The sequence below is a fragment of the Pelodiscus sinensis genome, chromosome 2, assembly GCF_049634645.1.
Source record: "Pelodiscus sinensis isolate JC-2024 chromosome 2, ASM4963464v1, whole genome shotgun sequence".
NCBI classification, from domain to species: domain Eukaryota; kingdom Metazoa; phylum Chordata; order Testudines; family Trionychidae; genus Pelodiscus; species Pelodiscus sinensis.
In genome coordinates, this window is record NC_134712.1 from 246,589,139 (window position 1) to 246,607,378 (window position 18,240).

Sequence of the window (18,240 nt, forward strand, 5' to 3'; positions counted from 1 at the left end):
GGGCGGCCCTGGCCCTGGGGCGCATGCCGGCGCCAGGTGCAAGGGCATCCCCACCCTGGCGTACCCCAGGACGTGCAGCCCCGCCCCCCGGGCGCCCGGCGCGTGAGTGGCCCCGGGCGCCCGGCGCGAGTGGCCCCGCCCCCTGGGTGCCCGGGAGCCTCTAAAGGTTGGGGACCACTGGCACAACATAACATGAAAATTTAGTAATTGGTGAATTACAGATACCACATAGCAAGTCTGGGTTTCTTTTCTGATTGGAAGGCATTGCACTCAGTTTTTGTTCACATTTTTCAGAGAACTTTACTTTGCACTTCAAAATAATTATTTATCAAAGCATTTCATTTTGAAAGACGTAGCCCGTCTGTAACAAGTAAATCGCCCACACTGCTTTTTTTAATCTGACCTTCTGCATTTGAAATGCCATCGAACACTTTTAGTTGTATAATCCGTAGACATCAACTTGAGAAATAATTAATGGAATGCACAATACCATGAAATCCAGATGTCTCTGTCAAGTTCTGCTGGTCCTTTGTTTCAGAGTTGGTAGTTAGGTGGGAAAGCAAAGAAGATGCTTAAGATGTTGCTTTTGTGGTATTCAGGGCTTTCAGAGTGGTATAATTGTCTTAGCAGAATGATTCTTTTATCTTGTTCATCTCTAAAGTAAGGCTCATTCAATTCCCCAGAAACTTACACCTCTATATTACTCAAACTGGGGAAAAGTGATAGTAAATCAGTGTCCCACTCATAGCCCATATACTCTTGTATATCATACATTGAGAGTTGCCGTCTACAAACTTACGAGTTAATTATTCTTTGGTGTTTCTCATGAAATATTTAAGTGTTAGAAATTCTGGATGACAAGGAATCAATGCTGCTTCATCTTTGCATGTGTTTTGTTTACTTTTTAAAATTCACCAACTGTATTGGAAAGAGACAATGTGTGTTAATCTGTATGCTTGGCTCTAAAACTAGCTATATAGCCTTGATGTATATTTTTCCATAGTGAATGGTGAGCAGGAGAACAGAGTACAGAAAGGAAATGGATACTTTCAGGTGCCACCACATACACCAGTTATCTTTGGTGAAGCTGGAGGACGCACTTTGTTCAGGTACAGAAATTAAGAGAATGCAGTGAGAGTAAAGCAATGGAATTATTTTCTTTTTTTTGTCTCTTGGACAATTTCAGAAGTTAATAATTGTCCAGGGAATATATTTGATGACACAAATTGGTTTGTGGCTGGTAACATCATTCCATAGTTAGGCTAGGAACATGTAGATTCCAAATAATCTAAACATGGTTCATTTCAAGATCATGAATTGTATGCAAAATGCAGGACAATGTAGCACTTTAAAGACTAACAAGATGGTTTATTAGATGATGAGCTTTCGTGGGCCAGACCCACTTCCTCAGATCAAATAGTGGAAGAAAGTAGTCACAACCATATATACCAAAGGATACAATTAAAAAAATGAACAAATATGAAAAGGACAAATCACATTGCAGAACAGAAGAGATAGTTCAAATTCTTGTTAAGTCCTTGTTGGCAAGTGTCGAATTTTAACATGAATGACAGTTCAGAGGATTCCAAGTGAGTTATAAGATCAAGAACACATATTCCTGCGCATCCAGAAATATAATCTATGCTATCATGTGCCGAAAGTGTCCGTCTGCTATGTACATTGGACAAACATCTCAGACACTTCGCCAAAGGATTAATGCCCACAAAACAGATATCAGACAAGATCACAAAGAGAAAACAGTTTCTTGCCACTTTAACCAGAAAGGACACACTCTAAATGACTTAGCCACCTGCATTCTGCTACAAAGACCTTTTACATCTCCCTTGAAAGGGAATCCTCTGAACTGTCATTCATGTTAAAATTCGACACTTGCCAACAAGGACTTAACAAGAATTTGAACTATCTCACCCATTACCAAGACAGTTTCCCCAATTATCACCTGTAATACCATTAACTCACAAACATCCCACTCTCCCTATCTTTAATATCATCAATTCACAGACACTTACCTTCCTTCCTCCCCCTCCCCCCCCGCCTCCCCCTTCTGTTCTGCAATGTGATTTGTCCTTTTCATATTTGTTCATTTTTTTAATTGTATCCTTTGGTATATATGGTTGTGACTACTTTCTTCCACTATTTGATCTGAGGAAGTGGGTCTGGCCCACGAAAGCTCATCATCTAATAAACCATCTTGTTAGTCTTTAAAGTGCTACATTGTCCTGCATTTTGCTTCAACTACCCCAGACTAACACGGCTACATTTCTATCACTATGAATTGTATGGTAACTCTTACAAGGACTTGCTGATTTTATAGCTCTGAGGACACTTTCTGTATACCATCCTTCCTGTCACTAGACCAATCAACAGCCATCAAAAGCTGATCCAGTTTCTTCCTAAAGCTACTTAATGTACCCCATAAGTTAAAGCAATACTTGATGTGTAATTGCTTTCTGTTATGGTGCTGCAGTATTAGTCTGCAGGGATTAGATTTTTTTCCCCTTTTTTGGTCACTGGTCTGGGGAACTTCTCCTAAATTTGGTGGCTTATCAGAGTGCTTTTAGCTCTGACCAGTCAAGTAATATGAAATCTTATTATGCCACTCTGATTACTATTCATCTTGCCTTTTACTCCACTTGGATTCCAAAATGACTTTAATAGATAATATAATGTGAATATTATGGGGATGAACACTCCTGAGAGACCAGGCCTTTGGATACCATAAAGCATTCATGTTTATCCTTGGTAACTGAATACATCCAGACTTAAATTAACACTGATTTTCAGTCTAGGTTTCCTAGTTTTTCAGAGCTGAAAACAGATAGTCCCTTGGTTGTAACTCAATATGTTCGTAAGTCGGACCCCATTCATTTCAATGTGACCGCGCTGTTTGTAAGCGCGGATCGCATTTATAACTCGGGGCCACGCTTAATGCGAGGTTGGTCGTAAGGACAAACAGTCGTAAATTGATGTGTTTGTAACTTGGGAGCTACCTGTATGGCACATCCCAAGCCTGGAAGCAGTGTAACTTTCAGATCACAAGTCATTCAAGTAAAAAGAGGATACATTTTCAATTTACAATGATCCCTATTCCCACAGCTCTTAATGCTTTTGAATTGTAACTAAGGGTCCCAACCCATCAATTTGATCTGCAATGGTAGATGTGAATGTCCACAGAAAGTTGCATTACATCAGTGGGGACTCTACACAAGGGCAAAGGTCCACCCTCACACACACATTAGACTTGAAGGATTGGGGCTCAGAATTGCTAGACTGTATCTACTTATAATTTGAAAGCAGTTTGTTTTTAATTTAAAATTCATTTACACAGGATTCCTAAAACAGTAATCTTGCTTAACTGGTGGTTCTGGAATTGTTATTCTTTGATCTGATTAGCGGATTTATTATTTTACTGTTTGTGCACACTTTCTTTAATCTTTGCATTTGGGTTTTGTCATTTGTGCTGTACAGCAATTTTCTGTTCAGTGCTTAAATGGATCATTTATTAAACTCATTTCTATATATTTTAGATTATTATGCCGGGATTCAGGTGGTGAAACTGAATCTATGCTGCTTAATGAAACGGTGCCACAATGGGTAATTGACATCACTGTGGATGTAAGTGTCATTCATTATAGACTTAGCCCGTCTTTTTATAGGTGAACCTGACTTCAGCATCTCAAGTAATGTCTATTGAATATCTCTTGTAACCATACCTAAATGGGTATTCAAGGCATTATTCACTCAAAAAACCTTTGCATGCACCCGTAGAAATTGAGCCTCATTGAAGGTCACTGGCACTGCCCATTGTAAATCCTATTTCCCAGTCTATATAGTTCTTATATTCCATCAACCACCAGAGAGGTGGTCTCCTTCAACCTAATTTTAAAGCCTGACATGTACCCAAGTCCAGCAGAGGAATCTCAAGTTGTCATTTTCAGAAACAACCCAAACCCAACCCAACACTTTCCACTACCAAATCTATGGTAGCATTGTCACATGGGGCTTGGCCTACTGGGGGCTTCCCACTCCCCGTGTTTGTCTTCTGTCTCCAGCTACTTTCTGCTTGTGGCCTTGTCGTGGCAGCAGCTGAGTGCCCCACTCCTGTTGGCTGCTCCCACTGTGTTGTGAAGTGACTATGCTGACAAGTCACAGCTTCAAGGTGATGGTGATGCAGGGGGTAGTGTTGGATTCATATTGCATCAGTTCAGAAAATGACTCAATGCTGTCTGTTTGGGTCTGGGTCAGGCTTTAAACTTGGGCCTATGAAGACCTCTTTCTTAAGTTCTACCCTGGCTTCTTCTCAGACAAGCCAACTTCATTGGGGTCTGCTGGTTGATGGGAAATGACTGACGTACTGTCTGCAGGGTTGACGCATGCTGGCATATTGAAATAAGTATTCCATTCCTTAACAAATCACCTTCCAAGAAACCTGATTTCTGGTGCTTTCTTCTAGATTCAGAGACTTTCTTATTTAAAACTTAGTTTTTTAAACAAAATATTTAGAATTTTAACTTTTTATTGTATAGAAGTCCTGTATACTTTTGACATCTTTCTGCTTTTGCTGAAATGAACTCCAACTTACATAAAAGCTAGGCAAACAAAAGACATGCATGAGATAGATCTGAGCTCCTCAGAAGCTAACCAAGCCTCCCTGGTTGTGTTAGAGGAAATCTCATGTTTATTTGATACAATAATATACATATTAGATAACACACTTTCCAAATGGAAATAATGAAGTAAATGTAACCTGTATGATGCCAATTTGTACTGAATTTAACACTTTGTTTCTTTTTAGAAAAATATGCCCAAATTCAATAAGATTCCCTTTTACCTTCAACCTCATTCATCTTCAGGGGCAAAAACGTTAAAAAAGTACGTATATATTTTTGACTATTAATATTTCAGAGATTAGCAGGATTAGAAGAATGCTGTCTCTTGGGGCAGAAGATATCTCTAGTGTTACAGGACAATTTCCCACCATACTGAATGATATAAACATATTTTTAAGATCTGTGAGATATTGTAGTTGTAAATGGTATTGTTTACCAAACTGTTAGTCCTGGCTCGTGCCACCCCCAGGGGCTGGCCCTGCTGCAGCTCTGTAGTTTGGATGTGGTAGGTGCCAGGCTCAGCTCCTACTACATTTGAACTGCAGAGCTGCAGCGGGCCTAGCAAGCACCCCCTCCCCATCAATTAATCGAGTAGTCGATGGAAATTTCGTTCACTGCTTGATTGGCTGACTAACCACAACTTAACATCTCTAATCTGATATTACATTAACTTGTCTATGGGTCTTCTCTAAATAAGAACCCCATTCTCAAGAGGTGAAAAGGAAGGTGCAATTAGGAAAAGGATTAGGGAATGGATAATGGAATGAAAGCAAAATCTGAAGATAAAGGATGACCACATACCTTAGGTGGAATCACAGGATCTGGAGGAAGAAAATCCTGCTAATTTTGCACATTAGGAAAATGCCTTCCCCTTGAACAGTTTGGAGAAATTCCATGAAGGGAACCTTGCTGAGTCTTCTTCCCGTAGGGGAGCTTCAAAGGGATTTAAAAAGGAGGCTGTTTGGCCCTATTTTTTTAAAAAATTGCCAGATTAATACAAAAATATATTTTTTCAGTCATAAAAAAGTTTTCAGATGATACCAAGCTGGGAGTGGTTGCAAGTGTTTTGGAGGAGGGCGTCAAAATTCAAAATGATCTGGACAAACTACAGAAATGGTCTGAGGTAAATAGGATGAAGTTTAATAAGGACAAATGCAAAGTACTCCACTTAGGAAGGAATAGAACATTTCACACATACAGAATGGGAAGTGACTGTCTAGGAGGGAGTACTACAGAAAGGGGTCACAGTGGACCACAAGCTAAATATGAGTCAACAGTGTGACGCTATTGCAAAAAAAGCAAACCTGACTCTGGGATGCGTTTACAGGAGAATTTTGAGCAAGACACAAGAAGTCATTCTTCCACTTAACTCTGTGTTGAATAAGCCCCAGTTGGAGTAGTGTCCAGTTCTGGGCACCACATTTCAAGAAAGATGTGGAGAAATTGGAGACAGTCCAGAGGAGAGTAACCAAAATGATTTAAAGGTCTAGAAAACATGAACTTATGAGGCAAGGCTGAAGGAATTGGGCTTCTTTAGTTTAGAAAGGAGAAGACTGAAAGGGGACATGATAGCAGTTTTCAAGTATCTAAAAGTGTGTCACAAGAAGTAGGGAGAAAAATTGTTCTCCTTGTCTTAAATTGTAGCAAGGCAGATTTAGGTTAGACATTAGGAAAAAATTCCTCACTATATCAGGGTGGTTAAACACTGGAATAAATTGCCTACGGAAGTTGTGGAATCTCTATTGTAGATATTTAAGAGCAGGTTAGATAAACCTCTGTCAGGGATGATCTAGATTCTGTTTGGGCTTACCGTGAGCATAGAGGACTGGACTTGATGACTTCTTGAGGATCCTTCCAGTTATGGTATTCTGTGAATCTGGATAAGTTCTTGGCCTCAATGGCTTCCTGTGGCAGTAAGTTCCACACTGTAATCATGTGTTACTTTTTTTTTTTAAAGGAATTTCCTTTTGTCAGGTTGAATTTCCCTCCTTTTGAATTTTATTCAATGTCCTTTCTGTTATGAGACAGGGAGAACAGAAGTTCCTGACCTACTTTCTGTTTACAAGTCATTATTTTATATGTTTAACATCTCCCCTATTATTCAGTTCCTTTTTAAGGTAAATGTTCCCAGTCTTTTCAGTTTGGCTTCATCTGAGTTTTGCTATGCTTTTAATAATTCCTGTTGCTCTTCTGTGAAAATTCTGTAGTTGTGCAACATTATTTTCAGATAGGTGCTCAGAACTGCACTCCAATTCCAGATGAGTCTTCTCCATTGATTTATATAAGAGCATTATTTTAAAGATCTTATTTTATAATACAGACAACTCCTACAGAAAACTCTTTCGTATATGATACTATGAAGATAAGTGTTTAAAAGGCTAAATCTGGTGTTTCACAACTTTAATTTATCTTGCTTGTACAGAGACAGATTGTCCGCTAGTGACATGCTGCAGGTCAGAAAAGTGATGGAGCACGTTTATGAGAAAATCATAAACCTGGATAATGAATCTCAGACAACTAGCTCCTCCAATAATGAAAAAACTGGAGAACAAGAAAAAGAGGAGGATATTGCTGTGTTAGCAGAAGAAAAAATTGAACTCTTGTGCCAGGACCAGGTAAGTTGACATAAGCACCTATTTAGGCCTTCTTGCAAAAATTTGACGGTCAGTAATAAATAATTTGTGAACCTCTAGATGCTGTTCGTAAAATGTGCTACAGGTGAGCTACTTTGGAACAGATGTCTTTGAAAATAGATTTGATATTATGAACTCAAATGTTAACTGATAGTACTATTTTGTGTGTTGCATATAGAGCATGGGTGCATTTACATTATCAGATTTCTGGATCACAGAATTTTGGTGGTTGAATTGTATTCTCTTTTGGGGCCTAATACTCCAAACTTATTCCTGCTACTACTCATATTAACCGTATCCTGGCTATATTGATATGAATAGTAAACACAAATGAAAGCACAGGTTTAACCTCTGAAATCTGGGACTCTCTGGTCCGGCAATGTTGCTGGATCAGAGAGCTCTTGCACCCGGGAGTGCGAACTAGCTGGGAACCATGTCCCTGGGGATCCCTGGCCAGGCAGGGCAGCCAGCAAGTCCTGTCCCCAGGGCTCCCCAGTGAAGCACTGCAGAAGTGGGGCAGCCGGCAAGCTCCATCCCCAGCGGAGTGTGGCGAAAGCAGGACAGCTGGCAAGCCCCGTCCTCAGGGATTCCTGGTTGGGCAGGGGAGAAGCGGGGCCACAGTGGCTGGGGAGCTCCATCCCTGGGAAGCCCTAATGCCCTGCAGGCTGGAGCCCAGTGGCAGGGGAGCTGGAGCGGAGCCAGCCACAGGGAGGAAAGCATCCTGGGAGGCCAGTAGCAGGGGACCTCCCCATATCTAACACATTCCCTCATTCAGGATGGGTCAGGTTCCGAGGGTGCCAGACAAGGAAGGTCCAACTATACTCTGTTTTTTCTCAGAGATCACAGATTTTAAAGAAGAGTTCCACTGAGGAGGGCCTTAAGCTTCTCGTGTTTGTTGGTTACAAATTATTTAGAAAGCTGTAAAACCAAACTAGGCACAAATTAGTTCTTAAAATAATTTTTCATTTTCATCTATTTTATGTCTTTGGAATTCAATAGTAACCAGAATGCTCATATGCAATAAAACATACTTCTGTGTAACACCATTATGATTAATTATACAAATAAACAATGGGGTTTAGAATATTGTTACATTTCTGGTCATGTTCAAAATCTTCCAAATTCAGATATATACTTATATGGCTTGTTATGTTTAGCAGTAAAGTTATTGAGTGGCAATATACAATAGCACAGCAAGAGGCAATGCTACTTTGGAAGCAGGTTTCAAACTTTCAAGAGAAAGTTGTGTAATAATCGTAAAATTATGGGGGGAAAGACAACTAATGTCAGTAGATGTAGAGATTCCAAAAGTTAAAGCCACCTAAACAGTGCTCCATCTCCATCAACACTAGTATTACAATACATTTTACAGAAATGAAGGTGGGACTCAAGGAGCAGATTTGCCCCTCTCATACATTTTGATGTTTACTGACAAAATCATCTACACTTATATACTCCTTTGCTGGTGCTCTCGAAAATACTGGCACCAGTTCTCAATAAGCTGTTGTCCCACTCTCAGGTTAGAATAAGCATGTAAGAAAATCAAAACTTCCAGGTTCAAAAGATTTAAAAAATATTCCAATATCTTTCAATAAAATATAAATCCTATTACATTGCAGGTTTTGGATCCAAATATGGACCTTCGAACTGTTAAGCACTTCATTTGGAAAAGCGGTGGTGACCTGACACTTCACTACCGACAGAAATCAACGTGAAAGGATATGATGGACTCAAATGGTTGTTCATTTACTTGACCTTACTGTACTGGTTCCAAGAGTAGTGCTATAGAAGCCCACTGAACCCTATGGTAGATGAGACTTCTAATGACTCAGTCTGGACGGAGTGTATGCATTTAATAATTGAAATGACTAATAGATCTGTAATATAGAGAAAAAAAAATCTATATGACAAACTAAAATCTGTCCTAGTCAAGACAGAACAAGTAAAATGAGAAGTCCCTAGTGGTTCATGTTATGTGAGATGTACAGAGAACAAATGGTAATCCAGTGCAGACTTTTGCTTCCTTCTTGGGGTTTTTTTCCAAAGCATTAAATCTTCATCTGCTCATGCTTGGTATGATACACTGTTTTGGCCATATTAGTCACTGTGTTCATAATGTAATTCAGAACTGCACACACTATATTTTTAATACATTCCATTCATCTGTTACCTGCAATGATTTTTCACAAGTCATTCATAAAAATAATTTATACCCATTAGCTTTTGGTGTTTGAGATTTCTTTGTTACACACTTGAAAGTAGTAGCCCATTTAATTGTAAGTCAAATGTTAACATAATTAGAATTTTTTTACTACTGCATTTCAAACATTCTTAGAGAGTTATTGACATTCAGATTAAGAACACTAGAGAAATATTATTACAGGGCTAGTCCAGTGATGCTGTGCATCATAATAGAATAAACATGTTTTGCAAAATTTAATAGATTTTTTTTTTAAATATAGTTCTTCCTGCACTGTGTTCTTGTTTTAAAGACACGCTAGTTGGAATTCCAGAAATCTGTACTCTCTTATGTGCATTTTGTTAAAACTTAAGACCATTATGAAAATTAAGTTTATTTGGGGATGTCAGACTACAGAAGCTTCTCAGCAAATTTCATATCCATGATATAAAAGTATTTGTATTATTTTCCCAAGTTTTATATGCAAATTCTCTTACAGGTGTACACATCTTCTTTTTCCATTCTTCCTAAAAATGTAAGGCTTTCATATATTCATAACAACCGTGTAGAAAGTTTAACATTCTCAATGTGGGGAGGGAAACACTTCAGCTTTTGGCACAAAAATTTAGGACTGTCCCAAGACTATTTGTAACTGTAAAACAAATTAGAAATCCTCACCACAAAATTGTGTAACACATAAATTGTCTGAAACAGAAGCACAAGTGCCTTCAGAGGGCAGTATATTTATTCAGATTTCTTCAAGAGACGTGGTCTTGCCCTTCCTATGTTTTGCTGTCAAGATTCAGGATGGAGCCTATAGAAAATCCCAGATACATTATTGGAATTTTATATTGATCAAACTGAAAAAAATATTCACTGTCATATGTTTGAAAAATATCCAAATACATTACAACCTTTAAACAAGAGGGTATGGTTAAGAATTAAGCTAGCATGTCTTTTTCCCTTACTTGAAAGTTAAATTTAATTTAAGCCCCATTTCTGTGCATACTCCATTTGACACAATTGTGCTATATTGCACATTTTTAGTGATATTTGTGAATTAAATGGTTTAGCCGAACTGTAACTTTTATTAATAAATTGTCCTGAATTGTATTTATTAATAGCAGAGATCTATGCTTTGTTCTAATAGACAGTGATTCTTTCTGGTTGTCTTGCTGTCCCTTTGTATACATTGTAACTGCTCCCAGCTTGTTCATTCAGGTTTTTTTGTCTGAAAACAGCCAAGGTTACTCTTCTAACCATCCCAATAATGCAGTTTCAGGAAAGATTGAGGGAGTCTGCAATGCCAAAAGGGTAAATGATCTGTATTTCACAGTTATATAGAATAAAAGGCTTTACTTAAAATATTTAGAAGTTGTTTTGATCATTCATTGGTTCACTTGTGCAACCCTGAGGTGTTTTTTTTCCACCCTTTTCCAAAGGTGAAATATTTTCTAATTTTTAAAGTTGCTCAGTCAGATTCCCACTAGCTTAAACATAATTGCAATGCCACAGTGAAATGCACATATTAATTTATTCAGATTTTGTAATACAGCATAACATGGTTGAATGACTCTAAGAACAAAATATTTGCTCTCAGGATAATGTTTGCAACAAAAAAACAAAATAAGGGGCACATAAGCGGGGGAAAAATGGAAAAGAATTCTCAGCTTGTGGCTCAACCCAGGATTACTGACACTGGGAGCAGAGCTCTGGTTCCTCCAAAGACATTGTCCTTTCTTTGTAGTCAAGTAGCCCTTTACCTTTGAGACATTTGTACAATGGGAAAAGGCAGCAGCGCTGAGTTTAAACTTCTTCTTTATTCTAGGATAAGTTTACAAACAAGGTCACCTGCTAATATAGACACTGATGGAGGGTGGTACAGTATTGTAATTAATCACAAGTGTTTATCTTCATTAAAATACGAGGCGTAGCTGTTACTACCCATTTTCACAAAGAGTTTAAAAACAAATGGTTTGTTTTCATTTCCTAGCCAGATATTCCCAAAATCAGTTCTTTGTATCTCTGGTGAGCCACCAGGCCTGCCTGATCAAGTATTCCCATTTTCAGCTCCTAAATTTCTTGAAGACATCTAAAAATACACTAAAGTCTTCACCTTTTCCATGTAAGCAATGGCTAGAGTTGCTGCTTGTCTTGATTAGAAAAAACTCCTACTCGCCTTACAGCAACTGTGCATCAAGATGTGCTAACTATATTCCACTCTTGGTGCCCAACATACTTAAATTCACAATCTTTTGACTAGAATTGTTTTGACTAGGACTGAGCCCTGAGTGCCCTCATGTCCCTGAAATCATAAAGGGCAGAGTGAGGCCAACTCTCCCACAGTACCTTTGCTAATACAGAACTCAGGTGCTGTCAGACTCTGTACAAGTGAGAAAAGAGCATGGGTCAGAATATATATGGATAACATCTTAGACTTTACAGTAACTGTAGTTAAGTAATTGTTCTTTCTTCAAGTAATTGTCCATATGTATTCCACTCTTGATTTTCAAGCAATAACAATTTCAAAATCTAAATAACGAAAGGGTACATCTACACATGCTTGATGACTCTTTACTGCTTAAATGCAATTGTTTAGCACAAACCTGTTTGCCAATGTCTGCTCAAGCAGGGCTGTTAGTTAGACTGTTACCATACAGAGGAATCTTCATTTCCCACACACTATTGCCACACACATTTTAACAGGACAATACTGAATGACCAACCACCATGTGAGTTTTCATATCTCATCTCACTAGAAATAGCTTGTACTAAGATTATTACAATAGCATGTGAACACAGAGGCATGTTCCATCCCAGGGACAAAAGCCTCTTCTTGTTTGTCATTAAAAACTTAATATTTCCACAACATTTATCACAGGCAGGTTTATTTTTAAAGAAAGACCTTAACCTCATGAATCAGTCTCCACTATGAAACTGACAGAAGGAATGACAGCAGATGTGGCAGAGTGCCTTGGTTGGCTGGAAAAAAAAAAGCAAACGTGATTTTGTGATGCATTATCAGGAGTGTTGTGAGCAAGACACGAAAAGTCATTCTTCCGCTCTACTCTGCACTGATTAGGATGAAATGTGGTGCCCAAAACTGGACACAATATTTCAGGAAATTTGCAGACAAATTGGAGAAGATCCAGAGAACAGGAACAAAAATGATTTAAAGGTCTAAAAATATGACCTATGAGAGAAGACAAAGAATTGGGCTGGTTTAGTTCAGAAAAGAGGGGAGATAATGGCAGTTTTCAAGTATCTAAAAGAATGTTACAAGGAGCAGGGAGAACATTTGTTCTCCTTGGCCTCTGATGATAGGACAAGAAGCAGTGGGCTTAAAATGCAGCAAGAGAGGTTTAGGTTGGACATTAGGAAAAGCTTCTTAACTGTTAAAGTAGTTAAAACACTGGAATAAATTGCCTAGGGAGGTTGTGGAATCTCCATCACTGGGGATATTTAAGAGCAGGTTAGATAGATATCTATCAGGTATGATATAGGCAGTGCTTGGTCCTGCCATAAGGGTAGGGGCATCGACGTGATGCTCTCTCGAGGTCCCTTCCAGTTCTAGTATTCTATGATTCTAAGACAAAAGCAAAGCTGGAAAGTCTTTAAGGATCAGTGGCAACATTGAAGATAGTCAGACTTGCATCCATGGCACGTTACTTTTTATTTGGTGAGTAGTAGGAGAATTGAGACTGTACAAGGGAGAAAGGCTTAGAAAAGCAAACCACCACAGCTCGCTGTAGCAGACAAAACCACCACTAACTCCAAATTCAAATCCAAGTAACAGGTCTGTTGCGGCATCATAACAGAATGCCAAACCCCAGTGATCAACTGAGGGGGAACAGGTCAATGGAGTGGCTACATGTACACAAACAAAGTTGTCTCAGTACAATCTTTTTATATCCAAGATGACCCCCTACTTTTATCACCACCTGCAGACGTGGGGGTGCAGAAATCAAGGCCCCATGGGTGCTCCACTACCTATCTTCCTCCTCACTTCAGGCAATAATAGCAGTCCATGAGGGTGTCAAAGAAGAAACAGGAGGAGAAGCCGGCTGCATGTGCTATTTCAAAGGCGGGAGCATGCCCAATCACTGCTCTCAAAATCTCTGATCTGTGGTGCCGGGACAAGCCCGACAACTGTGAAGCACCGACGGGGACACGCATCTTGAAGAATCATTACTGCACAAAATGAGTAACTTCTCTTCCCCCTCCCCCCCAGCTCTGTAGTTGGTCTTGAGGGCAGCAGTCTGGGGGGGCTACTATCAGCCTCCAGTGTACCCCCCATCCTACAGCCTTTTTGGGGAGATGCTCTGGGGGCTGCCACCAGCTTCCAGTGGCATAGCCTACAGGCTGTCTAAGGAGGGGCTAGGCTCTGGGGGCAGTTCCTTCCTTCCTCCAGTACCTCCCACACACATGGCCTGAAAGTTGCTGGGAGGGGGCAGGGTCCAGGGGAGCTGACCCCCTCAGCTGCCCTGCCCCCATGGTCCACAGACTATCTGGGAAGGTCAGGTTCTAGAGGCTGCCCCCTTCTCCAGTGGATACCCTCTACCTCATAGACTTTAAGGTCAGAAGGGACCATTATGATCATCTAGTCTGACCCCCTGCACAGTGCAGGCCACAGAATCTCACCTACCCCCTCCTAGAATAATCCTCTCACTTATATCTCAGATATTGAAGCCTTCAAATACTTTGAAGACCCCAAGATGCAGAGAATTCTCCAGCTGTGATCTGTACCCCATGCTACAGAGGAAGGCGAAAAACCTCCAGGGCTTCTGCCAATCTACCCTGGAGGAAAATTCCTTCCCAACCCTAAATATGGCGATCAGCTAAACCCTGAGCATGTGGGCAAGACTCATCAGCCAGACACCCAGAACGTTCTCTATAGTAACTCCTATCATCCCTCCATTGACCTATTTCCCACTGATAATGAATGGTCAATTAGTTACCAAGATCATGTTATCTCATCAAACCATCCCCTTCATAAACCCGTCTAGTTTAATCTTAAAACCAGATAGATCTTTTGCCCCCACTACTTCCCTTGGAAGGCCGTTCCAGAACTTCACTCCTCTAATGGTTAGAAACCTTCTTATCTCAAGTCTAAACTTCCTACTAGCCAGCTTATATCCATTTGTTCTTGTGTCCACATTGGTATTAAGCTTAAATAATTCTTTTCCCTCCCTGGTATTTATCCCTCTAATATATTTAAAGAGCGAAATCATGTCCCCCCTCAACCTTCTTTTGGTTAAGGTAAACAAGCCAAGCTCCTTGAGTCTCCTTTCATAAGACAGGTTTTCCATTCCTCGGATCATCCTAGTAGCCCTTCTTTGTACCTGTTCCAGTTTGAATTCATCCTTCTTAAACATGGGAGACCAGAACTGCACACAGTATTCCAAATGAGGTCTCACCAATGCCTTGTATAATGGCACTAACACCTCCTTATCCCTACTGGAAATACCTTGCCTAATACATCCCAAGACTATATTAGCCTTTTTCACAGCCATGTCACAATGGCGGCTCATAGTCATCCTATAACCAACCAGGACTCCAAGGTCCTTCTCCTCCTCTGTTACTTCCAACTGATGTGTCCCCAGCTTATAACTAAAATTCTTGTTATTAATCCCTGCAGGCTGTTGGGGAGGAGGGCATGAGGCTTCAGGGGATGTCCCTGGCCTTCCCCCCCTCCCACAGCAGTCTGCTAGCTCTCACAGGAGAGGCAGACTCTGGGGGCTGTCCCCACTCTAGTGGTCCCACCCCACCTGCAGGCTCTCCACAGCAGGGTGGAGGCAAGCTTCAGGTTTGGGACAGGGGGTTACTTACCTGGTCGGGAGGCAGTCAAGATAGCAGACCCCCAGCCCTCCTGGCCACTTTCTTGGTGCTGCAGCTGCCACCAGTGGCCACTCTCAGTATCGTGTCCCTTCTCTCGGTGCCCCTCCCATTCCATTTTATGGAAAATAGTCTCATTCCCAGCATTTTCCAGCACAACCATGCTAACCTTGGTTGGCTAGGGTAAGGGTAAGCTGCATATTTCTTTAGCCAACACAGACTTGCCTTGTTTATCATGTATCTGGCAGGTCACAATAACTTTGTCCTTGTGTAACCCTTCTACCAGGTAGCACCAGTAACAGCCAGGGCCGGGTTCAATGTCTATGGGTTCCTTTCCATGCATGCAACACAGAACTGGCACAAGCCCCCACCCAATATCCTGGCCAATTCACTCACCACCCCTGGGCACCTTTGAGAGGCAAAGCTTCCCCGCTCGCAAGCACAGAGTCTGGGAACGGGAAGTAACGGGACATTAATTTGGAAAAATACCACAGAGTTTATGACCAAAACCACAAATAAACGTCCCAGCTCAAGTAGGTTGGGCAATGTCCCTTTCCTCCTTGACTCAAATCCAGCAACGTAATGTCCCCTTCACATGCTCAACCCTTCTCTGCTCCCTGCTCAGTTGCTGCCCTTGGTCAGTTCAGAAGTGCATCTGCAGATCCCAACCTCATCCCAGGAGGCATACCTGGGAGGTCAACAAATGCCTTTGATGTCAACCGCGGAGCGTCCAGACTACCGTGCTGAGCCGACAAACAGGTGATCGGCTCAGCGCGGCAGCCATTTAAATTTAAACGAAGCAGCGATTATTTAAATCGCCGCTTCATTTTCCTATACTGAGTAGCCTAATCTTCATGCCTCTGTCGCCAGAGGCATGTAGTCTAGATGTACCCTGAAAGAGCAGCCTCTGTTCATCCACGTGTATTTACACTAACACGGTCTCTCCTTTTAACTGACTAAAAACAGTCTGACTTTTCGGCATTGTTCATTCCTACAGTAACTACAAGCATTGGTGGTCATATCTTACAATTCCTGCATTTACTGTTAGCAGTTTGTGACCTCACACCACAGCCAAATTGGTTACAATGGGTAAAACATCTTCTAACAGTTGATTATCAAGCAGGCCTAAGCAAGCTGAATGAAGTGTATTTACACAACTACACCAAGGATTTCTCTCATTCCAGCATGAACTGTATTTACATAACTGTTGAATACCAAGCAGGTCTAAGCAAATGTAGTGGACATAATATATTGAAGATTCCTTTCCCATGCCTTTCCCTAGCTGTAATGGAAGTATTGATTTACATTACACCAGGGTTTCCCAACCTCTGGGTCCCCATTACATTTCAAAAGGGTCACCAAGTGTCTCCCCAGCTGGTGCTCTCAAGGAGCCATTTACACATTTCAAAAGGTCCCAGCTGGTCAGCTCCACAGCTGGCTTAATCTTAAGGAGCCATTCACCTAAGTGGTACTCAACTTAATTGGTTTAACAACCTTCAGGCAGTTAAACCAATCAATTGCATTGAATACCATTTCAGTGACTCAGAGCAGAGTAAGGCAGGGGTCTCCAACCTTTTTAAGGACGAGAACACTTTGAATTTAAGTGCAATCTAAGATCTACCTCAAATCTAAATACCCTTGCCTGCCTCTTTAGTGCCCCTTCTCCCAGGCCCTGCTCCTACTCACTCCATCCTCTCTCCCTTCCTTTCACCAGGCAGGGGCAGAGGGTTGGGGTACAGGCTCTGGTCTTGGGCTAAGGGATTTGGAGTGTGGGAGGGTTCTGAGCTGAACCTATGGCAGGGAGTTGGGGTACAGGAGGGGGTTCAGGCTCAGTAAGGGAGTTTGGGTCTGGGGGGGCTAAGGCAGGGGCTTGGCGTGTACAGGAGGGTACATGATTGGGGCAAGGGTTTGGAGCTGGCTCCAGCTGGGCACTGCTTACTTCAGGTGGCTCCTGGGTGGTGGTGCAGTGGGGCTAAGGCAGGCTCACCCCTGTCCTGGCCTTGCATCACTCTCATAAGCAGCCAGCAAACTCTTTCCATTCCAGTCCCTGTTGTCCCCCTCTCCCGTTCTGTGGAGGTAGACTGAAATCATCTAAAATCATCACCCCTGCTCTGTACCACAGGCAGGAGGCTCCCAGAGGATGGAGGGAAGCTCCCAGGCAAATGGCAGGAGGTGTGCAACAGTGGGGGGAGGGGCAGCTGAAGTACCAGCACTTGATAGCCTCTTAGCCGAGCCAGTCAGAGGCTCCAAGATCTACCAGTAGATCCCCATCTGCTGGTTGGTGACCACTGGCGTAAGGAAATATCCCTGGACATGGAGGGAAAGAAGTTAGAACTCTAGGGAACGCAGAGAAGAAGCAGCGCCCAGATCAGGTAGGTGGGGGTAGGGAGCCAGGTGTCTGGGTGTCTGTTGAGAAGTTTCCAGCCACCCTGGCCTGGGTCTCCCATGGCTGGCATTGGCTGGCCAGGGCAGAGTCCTGGCCAGCTTGCAGCCATGGGGGTCTTGGGTACGGGCTGGGACTGTGCTGGGAGGTGCCACAACAATTCCAAGGATACGTGAGTTAGTAAAGCAAATGCAAGCTCAACCATCCTGTTAATTTGAGTTCAGGTGAAACTGTTTGGTAAGATACTAAATTTTACTTGTTTTTTTGAATGTGTATTATGTTTCTAATATTTTTGCAACACCTGTGTGTGAGACTCCCAGGCCCAGAGCATGGCTCTCTTTTAATTATAATGAATGGAGATTGCCTATCTTCTAGAACTGGACGGGACCTCAAAAGGTCATTGAGTCTAGTCCCCTGCCTTCACAGCAGGACCAAGTACCATCCCTGACAGATTTTTGCCCCAAATTCTTAAATGGCCTCCTCAAGGATTGAACTCACACCCCTAGGTTTATCAGGCTAATTCTCAAACCACTGACCTATCCCTCTCAGGTCCCTGAGTGTGCCTCCCCCCCCGATCCC

At 41.7% G+C, this 18,240-nt stretch overlaps 1 protein-coding gene across 1 annotated transcript in view; it reads left to right on the forward strand.

The window, feature by feature from the left end:
• The window catches only part of WDR48 (WD repeat domain 48), a 51,581-nt gene extending 38,703 nt beyond the window's left edge, over positions 1-12,878 (forward strand). Inside the window, exons 15-19 of the mRNA XM_006120557.4 lie at positions 1,004-1,109; positions 3,549-3,636; positions 4,817-4,893; positions 7,054-7,246; positions 8,884-12,878. Of these exons, the coding sequence (XP_006120619.1) occupies positions 1,004-1,109; positions 3,549-3,636; positions 4,817-4,893; positions 7,054-7,246; positions 8,884-8,979 (560 nt within the window). The 3' untranslated portion in view covers positions 8,980-12,878. The remainder of the gene's footprint in view (positions 1-1,003; positions 1,110-3,548; positions 3,637-4,816; positions 4,894-7,053; positions 7,247-8,883) is intronic.
• The last annotated feature ends 5,362 nt before the right edge of the window (positions 12,879-18,240 follow it).